This window comes from Equus przewalskii, chromosome 18 (assembly GCF_037783145.1).
Source record: "Equus przewalskii isolate Varuska chromosome 18, EquPr2, whole genome shotgun sequence".
Lineage (NCBI taxonomy): Eukaryota > Metazoa > Chordata > Mammalia > Perissodactyla > Equidae > Equus > Equus przewalskii.
Genome location: NC_091848.1, coordinates 58,938,064 through 58,962,066, shown reverse-complemented (window position 1 = coordinate 58,962,066; position 24,003 = coordinate 58,938,064). Strand labels below are relative to the sequence as shown.

At 38.1% G+C, this 24,003-nt stretch overlaps 1 protein-coding gene and 1 long non-coding RNA gene across 12 annotated transcripts in view; one reads left to right on the top strand and one right to left on the bottom strand.

Moving 5' to 3' along the window:
* The window catches only part of EPHA6 (EPH receptor A6), a 779,380-nt gene that overhangs the window by 646,004 nt on the left and 109,373 nt on the right, over positions 1-24,003 (top strand). For all 11 annotated transcript variants that reach the window (XM_070582909.1, XM_070582911.1, XM_070582908.1 and 8 more), the window contains one exon: positions 12,851-12,912. In XM_070582909.1, coding sequence (XP_070439010.1) covers positions 12,851-12,912 — 62 coding nt within the window. The remainder of the gene's footprint in view (positions 1-12,850; positions 12,913-24,003) is intronic.
* LOC139076961 (uncharacterized) lies at positions 2,842-3,396 on the bottom strand. Its single transcript, XR_011529048.1, has 2 exons — positions 3,208-3,396; positions 2,842-3,081 (listed from the first exon to the last, which is right to left on the bottom strand). It is a non-coding gene; the product is annotated as an uncharacterized lncRNA (long non-coding RNA).

Here is a 24,003-nt window from a genome sequence, read left to right as displayed (position 1 = left end):
GTATAAAACAGTTTCTTTGCATTCACGTCACACTGTGCTATCAAGGAACAATATTTTTACAGTACTTATTTTTGCACTAACTGCAATAATAAGAGAATTGTCGAATTATGAGACCCAGAAAGCAGACAAGCCTCAAATCAGTATTTATGTAACAGTTGTCAACTGTTGTTATGACCTTTCTCATTTCTAGAAAGGTCATAATAACAGGTTATTATTCTTAGTTTCAAATCAGAAAAACACCAGGAAGTAATTGGCTGAACACTGAATACCAAGTGTATTCATATATTTAATGCAGGACCTTTCACATAGCAGATGCCCCATAGAGTAAGAAAATGACAGGAGAAAGGAGAGAAGAGAGAAAAGGTGGGAAGAGAGGGGAGGGGAGCTGAAAAGAGAAGAGGATGGGGAAGAGAGGAGAAATTAGAATGACATAACTGAAGTTGTATTTTTTAAATCAGTCTTCCCCACTGTATTCCTCCCTATTGAAATCAAATTCTGCCTCCTCGAAAAGGATTAATATCCCCCTTCAAAATATGTTATCAAGTGTATATTCTAAAATGATAATAAGCTTGTTCTCTTTGCTCTGTCTAGTTATTTCTTTGATTTAATTCTGTAGTCAAGTGTATTTGAAAGTGAGATAGAACATATTATATGCCATACAGTATTGATTATACATAGGGTCTTAGACTGGTGGTTCAGCTTACAACAGACTTTGCCTCTGCCCAAATCCTTTATATTTTTGGTTGTTTCATATGCTCACCATATACAAATAAAAGCAGAGTAATAAAGTCATTGAGAAGTGAAATTATGCAATGGCAATGATGGTGTAATACGTGGAAGTTTCACTGAATCAGTCTTCTCTGTCGCTTCACTGCAACAGCTCTCTGATATCATGAGAAATCTTAAACTTACTTTAGATCCAAACATTACAATGTGTCTTAAAAACTAGGCTTATTTATAAAATATAAAGGTATATTCATTATCTGGCAATTACTCAGAAAATGATATCTTAAGTTGGGTATGATTAGATCAATAAAATTCCCACTTACATTTTTCCGGCAGTTTTCTGTTGCTGTGGGAGACTTGATCACATTTTTCACTAACGAAGTAACTCATATGAATAGATTAGATTCTAGACCAAACTCACATGCATGCTTTACACTAACAAGCTCTGTTGAGTACAAGCCAAGTCTGTGAAAGAGAAAACAGGAAACAGGCAGCCTGTGGGATTTAGAAACAGACAAATTCTAAAGAAGGTCCACGTTGGAGGTCTCCCCAGTCCTTGCTTTGTGGTGGTTCCTGGGAGCTCCCTGGTTGTCTGAGGGAATGCTCTTCTGAAACACCATCTCGCTTTGTCTGCCTGAGCTTTAAATACAATCCTGAGTATCTAACACCTCTTTTGACATTTTTATCTGAGCCTCTCTTCATTGAATGCCATGTGTCAGGTCCAAAGGAAATGGCAAAGATGGACGAGCAGCTGTCTTCACCTTCTTGCTTTGTCAGTCCCGTGGACTCCATCTCTGCTTACTCTGAATCAAATATCAGGAGAAATATGAACACTCGAGGACTCAAAAACCAGATTTGCAATTACACAGTATATAATTAATAATCCTGTTGAATGTTATCTATGTTTTTACACTTTAGAAAGAGACTCAAAGGAGCCTTATACCCAGATAGCCAGACCTCTTCATATCCTCATTGCCATCCCCTGACTAGTGACATTAGGAGATGAATTCACAAGCCCATCTTCTGTAGGCCAACAACAGATCCAACTAGATCATTCCCATAACAAAGGTCTCACAGTGCTGAGCCAAGATAAAATGTCCTTAAGGTCCACTAACAATGAGTATCAACATTCTCCCTTCCATACTTTATGTGCAATCCTATCTTTTATGGAGTCAGGGCAAATATTGCATGCACTATTATCCAGCCGAAAGAATTTTTTTCTTTATTCAGAAGGCATGTAGTTTAGATGTTTAGGAATAAGCCAGGAATTATAAAAAGGTTGAAAGTGCAGAGGCTCGCAGATCTGGTGAATGTAATGTTACTGGGTTTTGATGCATTCTGAAAAAGTCAGTAACTTTGTTTTAGATCCTCAATTTGATATTTCAAAGTTAATCGCTTTCGACAAAACAATTTCTATTGGCTATAGTTCTTCTGAGGATGATTATTCTTTTTTATATTTTTCAGTAGTATATATGACAATTTGCCTTATTTTATCTTTTAATGAAATATTATTGTAATAAATATACACAAAAGATAAGAGACGGTGGTTTACTTTTTAAGTAAGAGGGCTGCAGGGAAAAGAACAGCTCTTGTCCAATTGAAGGTGTATATTTTACACATTTCTGTGTATGAGAATGTTGTCCGTTGCCCTGAGCAAGGCATGTGGGCAGGCGGGAGTGAGTATGTGTACCTACTTAAACCAAAAGCCAATTATAAAGGAATAGGAACACTGGATTCACTGTGCAAAGTAAAATCCTCAATACGTGATTCAAAATGTAAACTGTGGTAAAAAGGAAAGCCTTCACCTGGAGTCCTGCCTCCTGGTTTCTCTATTCCTGGTCCTTCGTGTGACTTCAGGCCCCCATGGGCCTATTCCGTGCCCATCTGCACAGTTCCCCCCAGAGAGCTCTCCTCCTGGGAAGCCTGTGCCGCTGCAGACTTCAGAAGGAAGCCATGCAGAACTGCAACTGTTTAAATCTAGGATGGGGACCCTGGGGCAGGACCGGGCAGGAGACCAAGATCGCTCTATTTCAGGACTGAGGAGAGGCATAGCGAAGAGAGGTCACTGAGTGAATGACAAAGAGAGCACACCCAACCAACAAAAGCACAGGAAGGTGACATGAGTGATGTATTTTTAGTCATACACCAATAACAACCCCTTTAAAATATTTGCAACACTGTTATTGCTAGGTGAGAGGGTTATTTTAAAACACCTTTTGGGATATATTGATAGCTTCTAAAACCAGTGCAAGAGGGCTGGCCGGATAATGTCATTGAGCTCACTCTGCTTCCTCTATTGCTTCCAGTCAGTGCGTTCCAAAGGGCACGGACGTCATCCTTCGGTTCTTTGGCTTCCTTGAGGAGAAATATACAAAAGCTTAGAATATGACTTAAAACTTGAGGAAGATAAGTTGATGATATCACTTGGAATAAGAAAAGTCAGGATGGGAACATATACAAAATTGAAGGTATAATTCAAACCTTCAAATCACATTGTTTATGAAAACTTTGTTGCAGGGTTTGTGAGTTTAAGGACTCCTGTGGACAGTGGTACAGGTCGTGGACTCAGATTCCTTATGGAGTATACTTTCTTGGCCAAAAATAATGTAGACTCTCCTCCACAAGAAAATGGACGTGGGTTCGTGTATGTGAATGTTTGCAGACAATTCCAGGAGGTCTCTGGACACTCTAGAACCCATAAATGAAGAATCCCAGGTTCCGAAAACCTCAATGTTCTATATATAAAGTTATGTTTAACTGACATAAGTGAGCACCGCCATATTTATGTAAGACTGACTATAGTTAAAAGAAGAAAACCAGAGCAGCAGGATGCGTTTGATGTCAAGCTCTCGAACATTTACAAAGAGAATTTCTTTTTTTCCCCGCAAGAAAGACATGAAACATCTTAAAAGAGCCTTTAAGTAATCTCCAGATTTTTTTACTAGTTCTTTTTACCTCTCTGTTTTCAGATTCTTTAAATTGTTTTAGCCTTTGACCTTAGCTATGCCTTCTTATTAGGATAAATGCTTCTTTTATCTCAGTATCATTTGAATAAGTTTGAATCAAAAATCTAGACCTTATATATATAACTTTAAATTCTCAGTTGAGAACATATATCTACCCTCTAGAGAGTATCATATTTTATTATTACAATATCTATTGTGCCATCTATTTTGGTTCTCTTCAAAGAAATATCAACATTTTCAAAAAGTTCATCCAAGAATCATTTTCTTCTTACAAAATCAAATTTTGGAAAACTTTACACAGCTTGCTAAATTAGCCGAGTCTCCATTTGAATCAGTGTTTAATCTGTGTGTTGGTTGGGATGGCCACGTCAGTGTGTTTTCACCTTAATTGGAAATTTAGTAGGAAACTGAGCTGCTCCAGTGCCCCTGCTCCTGCACCGGGCGCATGTGTCCTGTGGGCCCCTGGGGAGCTTGAGTCGGGACATTATAAACAGGCCTCATCTCAGTGTTTGTCCTTTCCCTTGTGCGACACGGCACCGTGGAAGTTGCCTGTGGCATAGTGTTGGCTTTTCTTAGTTCTGTTCACAAAAGTCTTACAGAAAGTGTATTTAGCAAAGTTGAACTTTTTTAACAAAAAATTAAACCTTTTGTAAGAGTTGCAGAAAAGATTCAAAAATAAATAGTAACTTTCCTAAGAGGAAAAAAAGGAAAGTAGTTAGTAGTTTAATTTATATCATAAGTATGATTCATTTAACAAATGTTTTCTCCATTATATTAAGATTTCACCATAAATAACCTACGTAGTTAGGATTAAATATATCCTGTCTAGTGATTTGTTTTATTTTTAAATTTTCTGTTGATTTTCTTTTGATTAGTGAATGATACGAAAGACCAAAAAGCTGAATATTCCATCACTTATATAACCATAAGACCCTTCTGAAACCAGAAGTGAAGCATAGCATTTGAAACATTACTGGAAAATAAGAGACCTTCTCCCAAAAGTTGCAGGTCCCTTTCTTAAAACATTCTGTTGTAAAGGAAGCTTAAAATCATTATCATAAACTGATGTTTGGGAGACAGGGAAAGCAAAATCTAAGTTTTCCCAAAAGTTTCCTTAGCACATATTTCCTGTTTATATAGAACCCTATAAGGCTTAATGGGGCTTTATAATCCTAGAACTTCTCAAGGACATAACATCTTCGGAAGCAACACAGTGACTGGTCCATAATGGCTTTCCAGGATGTGTTTCTAAGATGAGGCACAGAGGTTTAGGGTGATGCTTTGTGTTCTCCAGATGACTAATGTAGACCCAAGAGCCATTTGGGATGTGATAAGGTGGTCAGGCACTCACACTCAGGGCCAGAGGGCCTGGCTTCAAGCCCTGGCTCTGCCAGTTGCTCAGTGTGTATCCTTGGACAAGCTGCTTAAACTTTCATGCACCAGTAATCTTATCTGCTAAATGGAACTAGTAATTATACTCACCACAGGGGTTGGTACAAGGATTAGATGAGTTAACACACATAACGCCCTTAGAACAGTGCTTGGCACATTGAAGAACTTACTTTTAGAAGTTAGTTATCATTTCATATGTGCTGATTTAGATGTCGTATCTATTTTAAAATTGTCTACACAACGGGTTTTCACAAAAATAGACCAAGAACAAAGGCAGCATAAAATTATTTGACTTGCGGTTTAATTTGGTTTTGAACTTAGACTTTATACAGTATTTCAAGTCATGAGAATTCTCTGTTGTGTTTTGTTCTTTGACTACCTAGTGGTAATTAAACTATTGATTGTTGTGTAATCGATTATTTCTTTTGTAATAGTTAGAAAGCAAAAAGTCGTAAATCAAATAATTTCAAAATGTGCTTTTAATTTGATCATTATCATTATATTACTTTTAAAACATAGATGTAATACAAAATCAAGAAAGCCATTCTTAAAAACTCATATTTTTATTAAAATTTTGCAATCTAGTCAGTGTCTCCTAGTGGAAACACAGTCTAACATTAGGCATCTTTGGCAGTAACTTTCGTGTCAACCAGACACTTGTAGTTAAGGAGAAATCTTTTACCCACATGGTAATTTCCAGTAGAAAGAAGGACAGTGCAGAAGATCGGTGAACTTAATTGGTGCGGATGGTACGCCAGTGCTCTCTGGAACTGGTGGGAAGAAAATTATGTTTAATTTCTCTAGTCTCACACCTTTCATATACTCTGAAACAAATCTAGATTAAGAAATGCTACTGTTTTCAGAAATGCAGATCACCCTTCCTAATTTCTGCTCAGCTGTTTTATCACAGGATAAAATAATTTATTCTTCAGCATTTCTCCAAGGGCATTTGAATAACTTCTAAGTTTAAAAGCAAAATAAAGAAATTAAGAGAAAGCACGCAACCAAATCAACATAGTTATTATATAGATTTAGGGGTTTCCAATATCTCTAAAGTTAAAATCAATTCCAGATTAACCGTAGACATCTTGTCACCAGTACAAATCTATAGAGTACAGAAGACACAACATAGCTTGTTAGCTAGGAGCAAGAATCTACTTCCTACAGAAGCTCTTCCTAAGAAACAACATATTATAATGTGTTATTTAAAGTAAGAAAATGCCCATTTTGATTGTTTTACTCTAGGAGAAGCTATCTTGTTCTTTAAGCAGCTTTAAAGCTGTCATTTTCAGGTATATAGGATTTAAAAGGACCTTTGACACTGTCAAGAAAGCTCCTAACTATACTGACCTTAGTCATTTTCATTAACCAATTTAACTCATTCTTAACTCTGAAAACAACTTCTTAGCTCAGGATTCAACATCTAGTCAGTAAGGTAAGCTATAACACTTGCATTTGTCCATTCATTCTTTAAGCTCTTATTGAGTGACTCAATATTTAGTATCAGGTACTATGCTCTGTGTTTTAAACACATTATCTCATTTACTCTCACATCTCATGAGATTTAATCCATCTCATGTGATGGAGGAGGTGTTGTTATTATGTGATATAAATATGCAAATATACAAATGAGGAATATATAGAACACAAATGAGGAGACCAAGGCAGTGAGAGATGGTGGTGAGTGAGTTGTGAAAGCTCACATGCCCAAAGTGGAAAAGCCTTCAGCCTTGTGCTCTCTGACACTAACCCATAACTTCTAACTGCAAGGTGCTCTGCACACAAGGCATAGGATGACCAACCATCCCAATTTGCCCTGGACACGAGAATTTAGTACTAAACTTGGAATTTACTTTGTCATATAAAACATGTAACTAGCAGTCATTTTTACTTTGCCATAGCACATAAAAGAACTTTCCTGTCAGTTCCAAACTACAATACAATATAGAAATGATCCATTTTTAAGATAACTGCACAAAGGGAAAGAAAGGAAGGGTACGCCAGCATGTGTGAGTGCCAGCTGTTGCCAGGCACTGTGATGATGATATGTTTTCTCATCTAATCCTTTGAAAAATCCTATATGGTATGTAATATTATCCCCATTTTATAGATCCAAAAGCTGAGAAAGCTACTATAACTTGTCCAAGATTATGCAGCTAATAGGGAGCAGAGCTGAAATTTGAATTCTGGTTTTTCTTCGAAACCATATATTTTACAATGCAAATAATTTAGAAGTTTTGATTTGCTATTTGGTTATTTCAGTAACTCTTATCTTGATCTAGAATTATTCTCAGAGAACATCTTTATGTGTGTGTTCTTTCTGGCATTCCATTCAAAAAAATAAAAGCACCTGCTCTGTGCCTCGCTCTGTGCACGGCGGTGGACTTACAGAGAAGAATCAAGTGCAAGTCCTGCCCTCGTGGGCATTTTAGAGTGAAAGGCAGACGCCTCTGTGTTGACGTCATAGCACACCGTAAGTGTGATGTAGTTATTTGGTTAAGATCTCAAGGCAGGAGAAAGTAAACAATCAAATCTTCCTAACGAAGGAAGTGATCTGTGGGAGAATGGACCCTGGATTTAAGCTGTGCTTTCTATTTAAGTATGGGATTTTACCAAGTGGAGACAGTGAGAAGCCATCCTTCCAAAGAAGAGAGGAAGGTACAACTCAAGGCATATTAGGGAATCGTGAGTCCCCTAGAGCATGTGAAGCAGGAGCAAAGGGAAGAGAGGGAGGTCAAAGATGGCACTAGAAGCAAAGCAGAGGAGAGATGATGAAGGCAGTGAATTGCCAAGGCATTGAGCCTGTGGCCCTGAAGCAAACAGTACAGTGAGTAAAGCAGTCTTTAAACGGCGGGGACAGACATTAAGCCCTTTGTAGTGATTCACTGATTTTTAGTCTGCTCTCCACCGGAAACCCCATGAAGGTGGTAGCTTGTAGTGATGGAGGCTGTGTCTCCAGAAACCAGAAGAGCACTTGATACATAGTAGGCATTTAAAAAGTATATTTGATGGATCCCTCAGTGTTCAAAATTAATGGTTGTACAAGTGTTGGCTTGTGATGGGGAAAACAATAGGAGTAAGAAAAACAGGAAACAATTACTGTAGTACCTCAAGCAAGAGAAAATACAAGCAGAAGGTGGGCGGTGATAATAGATTTTCTATAGAAGCAGCACAACTTAGTAACCAATGGACTAACAGGCCTTTGATAAGGTGAGAAGTCCCATATGGAAACGGGTTGAAACCCAGGCAACTAGATGGATGGTGATGTTTTAATCAAGACGGGAATATAGGAGGAAAAGAAAATTCAGGGGAAATGTTAAAGTTTGCATTCAAACTCACTGAGGATAAGACTCATGTGGGACATGATCTGATACTTGCTAGGCAGCAGAGTAAGAGGAAAACAATTCCTCAATTTTAGTTCTTATCTTGTGAATAAAAATAATTATTTAATATATTATAACTTTGCTCAACTTTATATCATCTGTATCTTTTGAATGCCTTAGAGGGATAAGAAAATTATTTCCTTTATTATCAACTCCATTTGAGATTATAATTATAATTCACTATCTCAACAGCAGAAACAGAGGAGGTAGAAATAGATTAAATAATTGGCTCAAAAAGTCCTGAATTGTAACTGGGGGAAAAATACAAGCGACCTAACTGTCAATCCAAGTTATCGCCACAAATTTTATTACCTGGTAGGCAAAATATAGATGCAATATAATGTTAAATAAACTAGAATTGATTTAAATCTGTAATAGAGTTTCAGAGTTATTGAGATCTGTTTAGATTCTTCATGTTACTGACTGCACATTAAATTGCCAAACTGATACAAAATACTACATCCAGCACAAACTCATTACTTTTACGAAAATGTTAAATCTCTGTAATTCCTTTCTTTCAAAAAACTTCTCTGAGACCAAAAAAAACCACTATTTCACCCGCAAGTATTTTTTCCCAAGATTTCCCGAGAACATTTAAACAATGTCTTTCCTTTGTTTTCTTTAACAGCACAAGAAAAGTAGAATCTTATGGTCAGAAGGTTTCTCAACACCACCTGTATCACAATCATCATAAATGTTGGGAAGCTGCAAATTTGAAAAAAGATTCATTAGTCAATAGTCCAGAAAAGTCCCAATTAAAGGAAATAATGGTTCTTCTCTGTTACGAAAAGATGATATTGGATTTTATGATTCTTTATGTTCAGAATATAAATAAGAGATTTCTTGCAGGATCTTGATTCCAATGCAGTTTAAAATATCCATAACTATTTCTGGGCTATTTATGAAGGAAAACAAAAGAAATTCACTTTATGTGACTTGTAGAAGTATTTTTGAAGCTCTCTTAAGTCAAACTGATGAGGCTTCTAAAAAAGATCCTCCTCTGGGTGGAGCTGGCCCCATTGCCTAGTGGTTAAGTTCCACTTGCTCCTCTTTGGCAGCCAGGTTCAGTTCCTGGGCACAGACCTACACTACTCATTGGTGGCCATGCTGTGGCTCGCCCCACAAACAAAATAGAGGAAGATTGGCACAAAAATATTAGCTCTGGGCAAATCTTCCTCAAGCAAAAAGAGGAAGATTGGCAACAGATGTTAGCTCAGGGTAAATCTTCCTCCAAAAAACAGAGCTGAGAATTTCGAGACTTGACTAACATTCAAGAATGCTGGATTTTGTCTGTTGACTTCAGTACAATGCAAATACTAACGTAATTCTGTGACATGAGACACTTGGAGTAACTGGCTAAAATTGTAAAAAATGAAATAAGCTGAAATCTTTTGAAAATATAAAAAGAATCACCTCCAAATATATTTTCCGAGAGCAACAAAGCGTTATATAATTTTTACATATTTAAAAATAAGACAGAAAAAGTACTGTTTCCACTAGACTTCTCTCACCTCACCATCCTAACTTGTATAATTTCCCTTATGCTTATCTAGTTCCTTGATTATACAGTGTAATCATGGACCATCAAGTTCCTCTAATCACGGACTGTAAAGTTCCTTGTAATCTTCACAGAGTAACTAACTTCCCTACGGAAAACCACTAGGAAACAAATTACAGGTTAGATGCCAGCAGTGTTCTGAAAAAACAGTGCCGTAGTTTAAGAACAGCTGCTCTCACTTGAAGCTACTGCACAAAATACAAAAGATGCAGCGCTCAGGTGTGAAACTGGCAATTCACAGGAAACCACGGGAGCCTTCTCGTGACATTTTATTATCTTTAATGAGAAGATAAAACTTGTCACTGATGAATTTTAAGATTGCATACAGTATCTCTCAAGGAGTTATAGGTAGAACTAATTTCAAAGTACTTTGTATTCAAATAGATCAGAATCTTGCTGGAATGCTTCAGTGTTGCTCTCTGAGGAATTGTGAAATTGATGAGAAAAATCAGCTTGTTTCGATGAGGTACCTACTCTGCTCTGCTCTGTGGGCGGTGACCTTGAGAAACCCAGTGAATGGGGATACAAAGCATCTATGGGAAGATGACAAAGGAAAACAACCTAATATAAAACCAGGCACAGTATTTCGTGGCACAGAACACGAAATGTTCTGTGTGCAACGGTGTACAATACAGTAGATGTGATGGGAATGCAACTGTAGGAAGCATCACTGTGGGAGACTTTCAAGAAGGAGGTGCCGTGTGTAAACTCTGGGGACCTGTAGGGTGTTGTGAAGGAGAGGAGCAAGTTGGGAGATAACCCTGGCAGGGAAATACCAAAAGGGAAAGGCAGGAGACAGGATGGAACAAGCACAGGTGACAATGACAGTGGTGGAGCAGCAGATAAGGCTGGTTGGGAGAGATGCGGTCCATCGCTGGAGAGGCCCGGGTGGGCCTTCCAGCTTTGATCTATGAACCAAGTCTGAGAGGCGCCGATGGCAGAAGGGGAAGAGCTGAAGCTCTGAGACAAACTGCCTGATACTGCCCCTGCTAGCTGTTTGACTTTGGGCAGGTAGGCTAGTTGTCCGTCCCTCTTTTCCTCACCTGTGCAGTAGGGACAGTGCTATGTGTATCAATAGAAGTAAAAATGCTTGTAAGCTGTTTTTGTACTAATACAACTGGCATTCTTAGGGAAAGGGTAAATGTTTTTTAAAATACATTTTTGAAAAACTAAATATGTTTCTCTGGCAGCCGTGGTCAAGACAGATTGAGAGGGTGAGACCGCGAGCAGGGGAAGAGCTTGGGCAGTCATTGTAACAGCCAGCTTCCCCTAACAGCCAGAATCCGTTATCATTCAAACTGGAATCTTGGTCTCAGAATTTTTATGTGTAAATATAAAAATGACCTTTTATTTTCTGTACCTTGCTAACCCAGTGTTTGCACCAGGCTCCTTTCTCCAAGCTCTCTGAAAACAGTGGCCAAATAAAAGATTTCATGACAAACTTTCAGATTTAAGACCTGCATCTTCTAGATCCCTGCCTACAATAGTGCTGACAGTTCTTTTGACCTCAGTATTTTCTGATTAAGTTCTTCGTCTATATTTTGGTGAAGTTAATGGCTGAGGAACATTGGAGAAATCCACCAAAATGGAAAACTTCTTTGGGTTCTAATTCTATGCATGATAAATTGAGAGCTTTATTACTACATTTAACCTTTAGCACTTCTTTTGTTAAAATATAGATTCCAGTCTAAAATCTAGCGTTTGCAGCCATGGTGCTAATTTGCTACAGTTACCCTTTCTAACCCACAAGGCTTCGAATTCATAAAAGGAACATGAATTATAATACGAGATCTAATATTCCATCATTGGTACACATAATTTCTTTCTACATCTTCTTTGTGCTCATGAGGGAAAATCTGTGCACAGTGCAGACTGAATCGCTAAAAATTCCAATGAGAAGCAAGAAATATAGACGTAAAAAGTATGTCATACATGTTTATTTGAAGTAAATATCATTTTCCCTTCATCTGAAGAGTATCTTTTAAACTTGAGCAACTGGGCAGAACAAATAGATTCTTTTCTTTGAAACAAATCAAAATTATTTATGTCAAATATTCTACCTAATAGAGGTCTATTGGGAACTGTAGCAATTGCGAATAGATATGGTAAAAAAGAAATAAATCATGCTCAGTTTCTGATTTTAGCTTCTTTACAAGACTACGAAATCAGAGTTCCTTATTTGTCACCCATGCCCTCGTTGTTCTGTTGATCTAATCTATGTCCAATAAAGAGATGATCAAGAACTATTACAAATCCCACCAACTCTGTGGGTTCATCAATCTACTGACATTTTTCTACTTAAAAGCCCTTAAAAGCAGACTATGACCGATGGCTTATAATTTCTTAAAGAGAATTTATGAATTTCTCCTTTCTGCTTTGCCTTAGGAATATTTCAGAAATGTCTGGTCTAATGTAATTCAGCCATAATTACTGCGTCTCTTAGGAGAAGCTGTCCCAGAGCTGCCAAAGCAGCCGCAGTCACTGCTTCCACCCTGCCCTCAGCTGGTGACTGTCTTTTAGGGAAAAGCTCGGGACAAAAGAAACAATGTACACAAGTGATTGCAGGGCTTTAGAAAAGGAAATGCTTAATTCCTTTGTAATCCATATAGGAATTTATGTTCTTTTTATGAACTCAAAGAAAAAATACTATTAAGAAATGGAGAGGTGCCTGTGTATATAATAGTACTTTTATAGAAGCGTGTTGGAAAATGAAGTTCCTATTAATAAAATCAGATAATTTAGCTGCCACAGATGGACATCTCCAGCTGCAGCACATATTCCCGCAATTGCTGTAATCCTTATGTGTTCTCTTGCTCTCTTTGCAGGCAGACCAGTAATGATCGTGGTGGAATACATGGAGAATGGCTCCCTAGACTCCTTTTTGCGGGTGAGGTGTTCCTTTCTGATGGTGCTTAGTTGAGCTATTTTGAGTTTTATATTTAAATCATTTATCATAAATTAATTTTTTCATAATGTTACTCATGGATTTTTCCATGAAGGATAGCAGCATTTCTCTAGTACTGTGACCCATTGCAGTGTTACTAAGGGGGGAGTATGTACAGATAATAATATAATTGATTTCTCCTGTAAATTCAGTTGCCATGTTAATATATATATATTTTTCAAATGATGTTATAAAGAAAGATTAAATGAAACTCGGTTGCTTTGCATAGCCATTCACCTGGTCTTAACAATTTGAACTATCTAGTGTGATATTTTGTGCATTATCTATAAAGCTGAACCTCTTAAATTGATGTATATTTACCAATAATAACTCAAGTTCATATCAGAAAACTTATCAGCTTTGTCCCTCTTTAGTTAATTTGGCTGACTATTCATAAAACAAAAGGAGAAAGAATAAAACTCTAGCAGCGATTTGTTGTGGAACAAAACTTTTTAAAGCACTCTTTTGAAAGTGACTTATGCTTGAAAGTGTGGTGTATACAAACATCATTTGTTTGATATAGTGGTACATAGAAAGCAGAGCCGAGAAGGCACCGTGAAGTTATCTCAAAATGCACTTATAATATCTTAACATTTAAAAAGCCATCCCATGCTACAAAAACATTCATTGATAGTGAAAAAAACAGAAATATAAAAAATAATCGCTGGAGTAAGTATTTTTCATCCCCAGCAGAGGTCACATAGTTACATGTCACCATATTCTTTATTGTCTATCTATTCAGAGACGTAGCCATTTTTCTTACTTAGAAAATGACTGGACTTTTACTATTTGGAATGTGTTCTATTGTTTTTCTTCTTCATTTTCATGCAAATAAGCAGTCTCAAGTGTTCTTTCTTTGCTTCATTTGTTGCTCCACGTTATTTGGACAAGTTCTGTGCACCTCACCCTTTTCTCTTGATCTCATTTTCATTTATTTTTCTTGATTCCTTGCCCTCTTCCTCCAACTGCTCTCAATATTAGCAGTGATGATGTATTTACACTGTGGCTGGACTTGATGTCCAGATTCAATGCCAGGAGCTGGATTCAGCAAAATCGCCGAGCTATTATGGGGCAATACTCCTCGCACAATGCATGCTCTCAACTAAGTACGCTCACTTTAAGGCAAAATGAAATTCATAGGTGTTTGGGACGCAAACTATTTCTTCTTTTCTGTAGCTGTTCTCAGAATGTTATTTTATAGCTTGTGTTCATTTCTCCTGTAAGTATGCTAAATTACTTTAGAAAAATTTATCAGGAACATCTATGGTACTTGAAATGCATATATACTTATGCCCTTCAATTATGTTTATTCAAAAGTTCATTTTTATCAGATACATATCAAAATGACTTAATATCGATGCCTGGGATAGGTTTGTTTTTTTGTATCAACTATATCCTGGAGCTGAATATAATGGCAAATAATGGAACAGATAATCTAAATTGCTGCTGAAAATTGGATCAAATGACTGCCACAAGCAAACTAGGAGAGAAATGTCAGCTTCGGATATACTTTTTATCCTGCTGAATCATGAATTAACTAAAATATGTTATAAAGAAAAGATAATATGTTATAAATAAAAAATTTACTTATAAACATCCTACTACATGTTTATAAGTGGTATGTTTCATGATTTAAAATTTGAAAACTAATATTTTTCAGCTGTTATGCACCATGTAGATGAGACACCATAGAGTGTGGGGAAGAATAGATGTTCAGTGACAGTGGCCTCTGCCAGCCACCACCCCCATGAGAGCCTTAATACGTGTCATCCCAGCTCAACTTGGCTCTGCCACTGACCAGCTGTGTGACCTTGTGACTTGGGCAAGTGACTGACTTCTCTGTACCTCTGTTTACTCATCTATAAAATGTGAATATTAATAGTATCTACCTCACACAATTGTTATAAGTATTAATAGAGCTGATTATTGCAAAGCTTATAGGATAAAGCCTGACACATTGTAAGTGATAGAGTAAGGATTCACACTCAAGTCTCTGACTGAAGAAGCCATGTTCTCGTACACTAGGAATTCTATCTTTTTATCAAATTACTCATTACTTCTTAGAAGTCTACTGCCATCTCCCCATATGGTCTTATGTCCCCTCTGCACATGGAATTTCTATTAAAATAAAAATCATGGGAATGGGAAAAAAAACAGAGGGCCAGTACTCCCTCTTTACCCTTCTTTGAGATTCTTATCCTCCTTTGTAATCACATCTCGTGTATCCCAGAAGCTCAAAGTGCTTTATAAACTTTATGTCAATAGCAGACACTCAACTCCCCATGGCAAGCAGAAATAAAACATATAAATATATACAGCCCACAAATTCTCAAAAGTGAAGTCATTTTTCAAACTGCTCCTTTAGAATTTGATAATCTCAGTGTCTGTGAGCACAGAGAGGAGGAAGTGGCTGAGTGCCTTGCGTAGTGGGGACCCTCCACGGCCCATTAATAGCGTTCTGTGCCAACGGGAGGCAGAAAAGGTTTCCCTTTGGTCTCCCACACTGTTTGAAAATCACTATTTACTGTTGTATGAAGGAGTGGTAGCAAACCAAGTACAAGATTACAATCCAGTGCCAGTGGTGGTGGCTGGCTGGCTGTGAGAGATCACCAGATTCATAAATCCTCCTCTGTTTGAGATCCCTGTGGACATTCCCCCAGATATATATTGGCGGGGGTGGTGTGGTTAAGTGAGAATGTTTGGGTGTACATGTGTGTGTACACATGTGTATGGAAAAGGGGTGTAGGTGTGTCTTTAACTATATGTGTGCTTTAATTTTAAAATAAAATGCATTCTAACTTAGCAAGGAGAGCAGCTGCCTGGCTGTCTGGAAGGCATGACCTCACTCGTGTGCAAACTTTCCTAACTTGTCCAAGGAAATTCATGAGTGTGAATTAAGTATAATATTCACCACCATCGCTGTATGGTCTCTCTTCAACTACAGATATGGATTTTATAAACACTTTTTTTTAGCAGTTACCTGGCAACTGCTTGTCCATAAATTTTTGGACCTCCATTTTTATAACAATATTAACTAGCAATCCAAATAAAAATAGTTAAATAATACTTTAAAACTTCAAAATATCACATGTCAATCACAAAAAAAGATTATTTCTTTATTTTATAACATTTCTTTAATGTGGATTTGTTTATTGTATCACAAAATTCAGTTATACAAAAATATAATACCATTGGTTTCAGTTCAAGATGGTACACTGTGTTCATGCTGCAGCCTCCTGTTCTCACCTCAAATTCTTTGACATAAGAGAAAAGATATAGGTACATTATTTACAAAGCACATGAGCAAGAAAAAAGGAGTGTCATCCATAAACAAAATAACACAAAAATGGGAAAAATTAATAAAGACAAAAAGCAAACAAAATTGGATTGAGTAAGGCAACCATAGCCCAAAACATGCTCAGGAAAGGATGGTTGGGAGCAAAAAGAATGTATGCAAGGGGGTACCTCAGACTGAAATGAAGGTACAGAGGAGGAACAGGATGGCTGGTAGTTGGGAGAAGATGAGGAGTTTAATTTGGGTCGTGTTACATTGTACATACCTATGGAACCTGCAGTGAAAATATCCAAATGGCAATTAAAAATATAAATCTGAAGCTCAGCAGAAAAATCTTGGCTTAAATTAAAGATCTTGGAGTCCTTAGCATAAAGGTGGTAATTAAACCCAAACTATGACATTTCCTAGGAAGAAGTTCTAGAAAAAGAGGAGGAGTTGAGCAAGGTTGTAGCTCTGTGCCATCCCAACCTGAGGAAGCAGCGCAGATGGTGTCTCCAAAGGTAACCAGGAATGAGTGGTCCAAGAGGAGCGAGGACAGGGAGGCGAACGTGGCTTCCCTAACCCAAAAGAAGAGAGCGTTTCAGGCAGGAGCAGATAAGCAATTGTATGAAGTGCAGGGGAGAAATTCTGAAAGACAGACTGGAAAGCATCAATGGCAGTTAGCACTTAAGAAGTGTTCCATGATCTCAACAGGAGCACTTTCAATGGGTTGATCCCAGGTAGAAGCCAGATGCAGAGGGCAAAATGAGAATGAGAGATAGACGGGAACTATTATCTAGGTGGGGACTATTTTTTAGGGAGAAGTGAGTGAGATGGCAAGGCCAGAGATAAATCAGATGCTAGTAGACAAAAAGAAAAATGAAAGGAATTTTTAAGATAGGAGTATGATTCAGACAATTTATACGCTGAGGGATAGGGAATTTAAAAAATTAAATCGGTAAGGCAGGCTGTCTCAGGAGACGGGGAGGGACAAATTCAAGGACTTTGGTGGAGGATGGACTTTCAGCAGCAGAAGCCCCCACATCTTCTAAGACCGAAGGACTGTGCATCCTGGGTCTAGAGAGATTCATGTGGAACATGCATTAAATTGAAGAACAAGATACCTGATGTTGTTGCATTTCTATGTGAAGTAGGAGGAGAGTTTATGTGGGAGTTTGAGGACAAACCTTCATTTAAGATGAATGTTTAGAATACTCGCTCAAATTAAAAAGACAAGAAGCTGATGAGAGAAAACAGCAAGACCCTCAGGAGCAGCTTCTACTCCAGGAACAGTTTCGTCTGGGTGCCCGCAAGGGCAACCAGCTAAAAATATTTCCCAAGGTTTTTAATGATATGCAACCTAAGTGGCCAGGAGGAGAATCTTCTGGACTGCTGGCCCAATAATTTTTATTAGTTACATGCACTCTTCCTCCACTCCTGCCAGACCCTGTCTTTGGTCCTGGGGAAAGTAAAGCAGTTAACTAGTCATGCTGACATCCAGCTGATGTGGAGAACGTGATGTGTTTTGGCAGCGGTGTGCAAGCTTCCACAATTTTCTGCAGGAACGCTTGACCCCCAAAATGTGAGAATGGAGAAAATGGAGGCTATCGTATGTAGAGCAAGCACGACAGAAAAACAGGGGTTCTGAAGGGGAGTTGGGTGGCTGTGGAGGAGACTCCCAGGTAAGCAGCCAGTGACTCCAGGCTGGATGAAGAAGGAAACAGAGGCTGATAGGCTAGAAATAACTAGAAATTCTATGGGCCGGGAGTCTCCATTATGTGAAAGAGGAAGCATAGTTGTGAGTGAGGGTGAGAGCTGGAGGAGAAGACTGTGGCCAGAAACTAGGAGATTGGCAGTGGTTTGACAGAGCCAGATCATTCCGGCTTGCAGGAGAGGGTTAGTAATAGTCAGGAATTGGGGAGCTAGCCGATTGTTAAACTGTTAATACCTTGAAAATGGCCATAATGGGAGTATTTACACCACCGAAATTGGCAAGTGCTACAAATCAAGGCTCGTTTGTTTTCCTTCAGAGAAGCAGATTACCAACACAGCAGATTGATCTTTAAGATTTCTGAAGTGGGGTTGTTTTAGGGATGACAGTTTCCAGGTGTGGACCCAGGAGTCAGCGGCTAAAGTAAAAATGAAGATGAGTATCTTGAATTAACTAATGCAGATAACATTTATGTGTGCTTTTATGAGTCAGGCATTGTTCCAGTCCCATGCATTAACTCACCTAGTACTCACAACGTTGTGAGTAGGTGTTACTATTAGCCCCATTTTACCAATGAGGAAACGGAGGCAAAGCAAATGAGGTGATTTGCCCCATGTCAAACAGCTGATAACTCATTCTTTCATGTTTTTGCACAAGTATGTGTTGACAGACTATAGTAGACCAGGTACTGCTGTGGAGTTTGCAGTACAGAAGTGAACAAAACAAATTTAAAACATCTAATGGGAGGAGGAATAAGGGATTCAGCAAAATATCTGGTACATCAGATAGGGGAGCAAAACCAAGCAGGAGAAGTGGAGGTGGGTGAGCTCAGGTTCCAGTATTAAATGGAGTGGACAGGGAAGGTCTCACTGAAGAGTGGCATGTTAGGATGGAGGAAGGTGAGGGAGCAAACAGGTGGATACGCAAGGTGAAAATCAAGAGTAAGAACAGCGAGTGCCAGCATCCCGAGGTGGGAGCATTTTACACCTGCGGAACTGCAAATTAAGTCTTTATGCCTGTTTTTCCTAGGACAGAGCTGATTCATGCCTGTTGTCTCTTCATAATTATTAGTAGGGATGCTTTTCCTTTGCAGTTAGGATAATAACATCGAGAGTTACCCTATCATTATGGCTAGAGAAGGGTAGGTGGAGAGGAATAAAAGATGAAGTTGAGTTGATGGAGGCAGAAAGGGGCTCAGATCTTGGAGGGAAATTGTTCTCAGCCTTAGCTGCACAAGGTAATCACTTAATTTAGAGAGCTTTTAACAATCCCACATTCCAGGCTGCACCCCAGACAAATTAAATCAGAATCTCTTGGGTGGAACACAAGCATCGGTATTTGTCCACGGTGCCCCAGTTGAGTCTAATATGCACCCATGTTGTAAAACCCCTGAAGTGGGACCTTGAGACCATGGTAATGACTTTGAGCTTCCTCTATGTGAAATGGGAAGCCACTGCAGGTTTGAAATAGAGGCAAGACATAATCTATGTTTTAAAAGGGTCATTCTGGTTGCTGTACTGAGGAGAGACTACAGTGAAGTACAGATGGATGCAGGGACTCCAGAGGCTTCTGCAATAATCCAGGTGAGGAGATGACGGTGGTTTAGATGAGGATAGTTGAAGTTGAGTTGATGGAAAATGGTAGATGCTGGGCTGTATTTTGAAAGTAGAGCCAATAGGATGTGCTGGTGAGTTGGATAAAATGTCTAAGTGAAAGGGAAGATTCAAGGACAACTGTCATCTACCAAATAAGGTCAATAATAGGCAAAAACTACTTCCTACAGTTACTGCAGGTGTTATAGTATTAAATGGCCAACAGACCTAAAACTCCGAGAATAGTATCCAGTACGTATCAAGGTTTCCATAATGTTATTTATTATTATTGTAATATATTTCAGAAGATGTCAGTAAGAGTTTAAAGTTGTTTTTCTGTTACTTCCTAGTCTGTTTTTTCTAGAGGCTAAAAATAGTTTTAATTTTCACCATTTAAAAAAAATCTAGCTATAGCTCATGAATGTGAGTATTTAAATAATATATATAAGTGCATATCAGCATTTCAGAAGCCATGTGAGTCATTTGAAGAGTTTCCTTGAACAAATGCAAAGCAAATATTAATTTAAAAAATTAAAGGGCTCTTTTAAATATTTATGTACTCAAATTATAAATCTAGTAAAGATGGCATTTTACCTTATGCCGGTTATATATTAATAATGAGAGCTGTATTTTATTAGCACATTTTTCTTGTAAATTGTGTTGTGAGGAGTTATATTTGTGCTGGGGTATAAGAGCGAAATTAATCTACACCACATTCATTTTATATTCAGCAGTGAAAAAAATTGAAGGTGCATTTATCTACCAATACCTGTTTTTAAGCCATGAAAGTTATTGTTGAATTACATCCCCTTAATTACATTTTTTCAGAAAAAAATATGTGAAATTTCATGTAGACAAATGCTATTATTTATCATGCCTGTGCCTGCTTAATGCCGAATACTATTGTAAAAGTAATGTGACAGTAAACATCCAGGTATATGAAAGCATAGTGTGCTTTCAGCCAAGCATATGGAAGACTGAACTTCGTATCTTTAAATTAGGAATTAGAGAATCAGCTTCCAATAGCTTGAATTTCTCTCTTTAAACATTTTAGTACTGTAAACGTGTAGTTTCATTTGTAGTACCTGGTATCATGATAGTATTTTATAATTTTCCTTAATAATTCTCCTTTTGCATACAGGACTTTATATTGATTTTTTAAATGGCTTGTAATTTATAATTATAGTGATATATAGAGAAATCCCATGCATTTTCCTGAACTCCTCTGTGGTCATTCCTACTCTCCCATTTGGACGATGCAAGAGATTTTGGATTCACAGAACTAAATATTAGACTCTAATCTTGTGGTTCTCAACCACACCTGCAAATCAGAATCTCCTTCCTAGAGAGATTTTGCAAAATACACCTGCATACCTGAGCAGATATATATGGTAATTCTGATGCACTCCAACGATACTTCATCAAGGATTGGCACCTGTGACACTCCAGCCCAGAAGATGACCAAAAACAGTTTAAATTTTCTTGGCTTTATTGAAGTGCAGACACGGGAGCAAGTATAGGTTACCTTCACACAAACCTAAGCAAAAAAACATCAAATTAAGTGGTAAGCTTTGTTAGCTAAAAATATATTATACTCGGATTCATTTTAAGTTCTTAAGTCTGAAATCCAACTGCCATGTTTCACAAATCCATATCTGCTTTTCTTCCTAGATTTTTAGGTATATTAGCAATGACATTTTTAGTTTCCTTATGATTGAAATTTCTGATTCCTCTCTTGGTGACCTCTCCCTTCTGTAACTAAAAATATAACTGCCTAGCTTAAGTTCAAATCCATGATGACTATAAAAGAAAAAGCCTTGAAGGATTTAGTAAATATTCTATGGGATATTATAATAATATTTTCAACTGGGGAGGCCACAAGAACCAAGACCAGTAAAAAGGAGATATTGACTCCTATTTGTTCGGTGGTTATTTTAAAACAGAATGATTTGGTCTTTTCAAATCTATACATAACCTTAGCCATTTCTTTTTCAAGTTCAGGACCATTGTTAAAAGTCACAGCTTAGGTCAACTTTCCTATTTAGAAACATATAAATACTGAATTTTAACTTTAACCTAAACTTGGAGAAGTAATCCTCCAAGGACTGTTTTCTGTAAAGTCACTTATAAATCAATTGTTCGGAACTCAGGATGCATTTTCCCATAAATATTTCTTTTAAAGATATTGCTTAAGTCCCTAGGCAGATCCATAAAAGCCTCTTTAACGCAGACTACAGCTAACGGATGTAACTGCCAATACGGAAGGGAGCCAGGAGTTTCCTTCAAAAGAAGAAGAGTGTGTTTTCCTCCTGCTACATGACTTGCTTCGGGCAACATTTTTTTAAATGCCATTCTCTGTAGCATCCACTTCTTTCTTCATGTTCTCTCCCCAGGCCCTCAAACATTCCACTTTTACTGTTTTAAGGCCCGTGTGATGGCACACCCTCCCCAGCCCCGCTTATCCCCAGGCTAGGCCTTTCTCCACCTCCTAGAATCACCTGTAACCTGGACCTCACCCCACCATAGTCTAAGCTCTCATTCTCTCATTGCCACAGACTCTAGCTGGATATGGGCTTAGGCTAATTCATGCTAGTATGTGATTCTCAAATACTATTTTAATTCCTCCAGTTGATTTTGCATTTTTATATGAATTTGTAAACCCAAATAGAATTTTTAAATTTTTATTTTATTGTGGTAATAACACAACTTAAAATCTACTCTCCTGACAAATTTTTAAATGTACAACACGTTACTGTTGACGTAGGTACAGTGCTGCACAGCAGATCTCTGGAGCTTGTTCATCTTGCTTAACTGAAACAAGCGGATTAGTAACTCCCCAAATCCCCTTCCCCCAGCCCCTAGAAACCACCGTTCCACCCTTTGATTCTATGAATTTGGCCTAAATAGAATTTTAGTAGTGGAATTTCAGGTAGCAAAACAAAAAGAGGTGAAAACATGCCAAAAGTATGGGTGAGAATATTTTTGGACCGAGGGACAGTCAGGAACCCAGAGATCAGCTCTTCCCTGTTGTCGTGACTCTTCATAGATTCTCGTCTTTCGTCCCTTATGAAACCATCGCATTTCTGACCACATCCAGCTTTCTCAGGACGGCCTTCAGCAACCCCGAAGTAGGGGAACAAGAGGCTTACAAAGTTTCCACCGCCATACACCTCCATCTCCTGTAAACCGCTTAGTAAGCTGCGTTTCCTACATCGCCATCTTATAGCCCAAGTCAGCATTTCGGAAGCAATCATTTTACAAGGCTTCAGCTAACCCTTCTATTTTTGTCATTCTGTTTGGAAAGGCTGGTGCCATTTCTTATGACTCATGGTTAGTGAACCAAAAAAGTCTTTTGACATACATACGAACCAAAATCTCATTACTTCATTTTGAAGCATAAACTGTCCTTATGCAATAGTGTTCCTTGCACCAGATTTGTGAAGAATCTTTGGAAGGAAGTTGATATTATTTATTTTAGGTAAACCTGAAACTGCATAGTGAATTGGATTCTTTGTAAAGGTTTGTTAAACGATGATGTGCAATTTTTATTAATTCTACCCAAGAGTAGCGGCTTATCGTCTTCGGCTGTGGTATTGTTTATCACACGTGTTCAACATTCTCAGAGCGCCGCATCACTATAACTATTTACTCCACACAAAGGAGGGCTGCAGCTTCTCCAACAAGAACATGTGAGAACACTGGTTTGTATCGTGGGCCAGTAATGGTTGTGGTGGGATGTATGGAGAAGGGATCCCTAGACTCCTTTTGCTGGTGAGACATTCTTTTCTGATGGCATTTAAATAGGCTACATCGAGTTCTAGATTTAAATCATTTATTATAAATTAACTTTTGCATGATGTCATTCATACTTCTCATTTACTCATGATTTTCTCGGGGAATCTCTTATCATAAATCTAACTTTCCATGAAAACTACTTCAAGAAAACATGCTACTACTGACTAAAAGCTTGAAGCACTTCACTCCATTAAGAGGAAAACAGATAAACACAGCTAAGTTCAATCCAGCGAATATCTGTTGAATATCTACTGTGTGCCAGGCACAGTGCCAAGCCCTGAGATTGCAAAGATAAGCAAGGTAAGGTATGCTCATGGCCCTAGTGAGACCATGGTCAAGCCAGCAGAAGAGAAGACACATTCACCTATCGTTTTAGCCAGTGTTAGTGTAGACAGGATGCTTTTAAAGCAAGAAAGAGAGAAATTCGGTCCAACTTTATTCCTCCACTTTCCCGGTCGGTCCCCCCTCCTCTCAATCTATTGCAGGTCATGCTGGCTATGCCTCTAAAATAGATCTCAAACCTGACTCAAGCCACCAGTTTCTCTCTCCCGTGTTACTCTAATAGCCCCCAGTCTCTCCACTTCCATTCTCTATGCACACGTCAGAGAATATCACTCCTCGGTTAAAATACTTCCCTAACTTCTCATTACTTTCAGAATGGA